The 1,964-nt window shown below is 46.1% G+C and overlaps 1 protein-coding gene across 1 annotated transcript in view; it reads right to left on the bottom strand.

Annotated features, from left to right (window-relative positions):
- Positions 1–1,964, bottom strand: part of itpr3 (inositol 1,4,5-trisphosphate receptor, type 3) — a 71,313-nt gene that overhangs the window by 36,380 nt on the left and 32,969 nt on the right. The window contains exons 12-15 of the mRNA XM_017305661.1: positions 1,337–1,436; positions 1,104–1,264; positions 839–980; positions 250–414 (exon numbers count right to left, since the gene is read on the bottom strand). Of these exons, the coding sequence (XP_017161150.1) occupies positions 250–414; positions 839–980; positions 1,104–1,264; positions 1,337–1,436 (568 nt within the window). The remainder of the gene's footprint in view (positions 1–249; positions 415–838; positions 981–1,103; positions 1,265–1,336; positions 1,437–1,964) is intronic.

The raw sequence follows: 1,964 nt of genomic DNA, 5'->3' as shown, positions 1-1,964 counted from the left end.
ACCTGATCCACCTGATCCACCTGATCTACCTGATCTACCTTTGTTTTGTTTTGTTTTATTTATTTTTATCTACTTTTACTTGTTACATTTTATTTGTTTCTGTCACAGTTTTTTACTATTGTACGGTGTCCTTGAGTGCCAGAAAGGCGCCTTTGAAATAAAATGTATTATTATTATTATTATTATTACCTGATCTACCTGATCCACCTGATCCACCTGATCTACCTGCTGGTTGAGCCCAGAACCGACCTGGTTCTTGCGGTAGTCCTCCTGCGAGTGCCTCAGCACCCGGTAGCAGAGCCGCAGCATGTACTGGTACGGAGCGTTCTTCTGGTCGGCCAGCTCCTCCAGGCGCAGCAGCGGGCCCTCGTCCTCACCGCGGTCCTTAAAGGGAGCCTTCAGGATGCCGAAGATCTGGACACAGACACAGCAGCAATCACAGCAGCAATCACAGCGACCACAAAGGTCAACTCCTGTTAAGCAGAAATTAACCCTCAGTGAGCCGAGAGAAGCACCTTCATGGCTGCTGTTAGCGGATGCAGCTTGTGCGTCAGATTTACTGCCGTACCAGAAACACACGACTAGAAAAGGTTCCAGCTTGTGATTTTTTATATGTAAAAGAAAAATACAACTCATTGCATTAAAATCTATGTAATTAATTAACCAAAATCAACAAGTTAAACTCCTAGTCCTGGTTTTTATATGTTAGATTCTGCAGTTCATCTGGGTTCAGACTGAAGTTCCCTTTGGCCCGGTTTCGGCCCGGGACAGTARGTYATTAGAGAAAAGCCTGTCTAGAAGTTTGCTGGCCTGTTTAATCAGACTTTAGGGATCCAACCTGCTTCAGGATGTTCTGCTCTCTCATCAGCTTCTGCCGCTCCCGGTTGGGTTTGGACATGACCACGTCCAGAACCGGCTGGCCGCTGTTGGCCACGTCGGCCACGAAGAAAACCACGTCTTCCAGCAGCTTGATGGCGAATCTGAGGACAAGAAACACCACGATGAAACCCTCACCGCCACTGACAGGCGGTAGCTTCGGGTCGGAACCGGCGGCTTCGGGTCGGACTTAGTTTGGGATTGGACTCGGCTTTGGATTGGATTACCGGCGGTCGTTCTGGCTGATGAAGCCGGAGTTGAACTGGTCCACTACGGTGGCCAGCATGGCGCTGGCGTCGTTGGCGAAGTCCAGGTCGCGGATCTCCATGACAGGAACGGAAACGATGGCGAAGGCCTCCTTGTCCTCCTTGGTGGGGCAGGTTCCCAGCTGCAGGGAGACTCACSATGTTCACTCAGCAGAGACAGGGACTCATTCATCTGGGCTTTCTGCCGGACGCACCATGAGCCTGATGGGCCGCTCCTCGTCGATGTCGATGGGAACGTTGGTGCTCTGGATCCAGGTGTTGGTGCACAGATGTCTGAGCCGGACGTAAGAGTTCCTGAAGGAACAAAAACATGAAAACATTTCCATATTCAGCTTTTCTCTGAGCCAGAAACGAGGCGACATTCACCAGGGTTTCAATAAAAAGCGTCCAGATTTCGTCATTATGACACACTTTGGATCCAGTTTGTTTCCTTCTGAAGTAAAGATGCTGTAAAATAATAAACTCATATAAACATGGTATTATTTTAGCTGAAAACTTTGATTTAAATCCTGTTAGTCATATTCAGGTCATTGGGTTCATCAGGTTTGTTTAAAATAACCGTTAAACCGATATTATTAATACTTTTTATTAAAAGACATTTCTGCTTTACAATGCGATGTTTTTATCGCTGTATAGAAAATACTGGATCTTAACTGTGAATCTGAATCTGTCGTTTTGACAGGTTGCAGTTCACTCCTCTGACCACTTGGTGGAGACATTTTCAGCTTTACGCTCAGAACATCGTATCAATCAATCAATCAAATTTTATTTGTATAGCACATTTCAGCAGCAAGGCATTTCAAAGTGCTTTACATAATTAAA

Source organism: Poecilia reticulata, linkage group LG7 (genome assembly GCF_000633615.1).
Source record: "Poecilia reticulata strain Guanapo linkage group LG7, Guppy_female_1.0+MT, whole genome shotgun sequence".
NCBI classification, from domain to species: domain Eukaryota; kingdom Metazoa; phylum Chordata; class Actinopteri; order Cyprinodontiformes; family Poeciliidae; genus Poecilia; species Poecilia reticulata.
The sequence above is the reverse complement of the archived record's forward strand: the minus strand, read 5'-3'. Positions and strand labels throughout refer to the sequence as shown.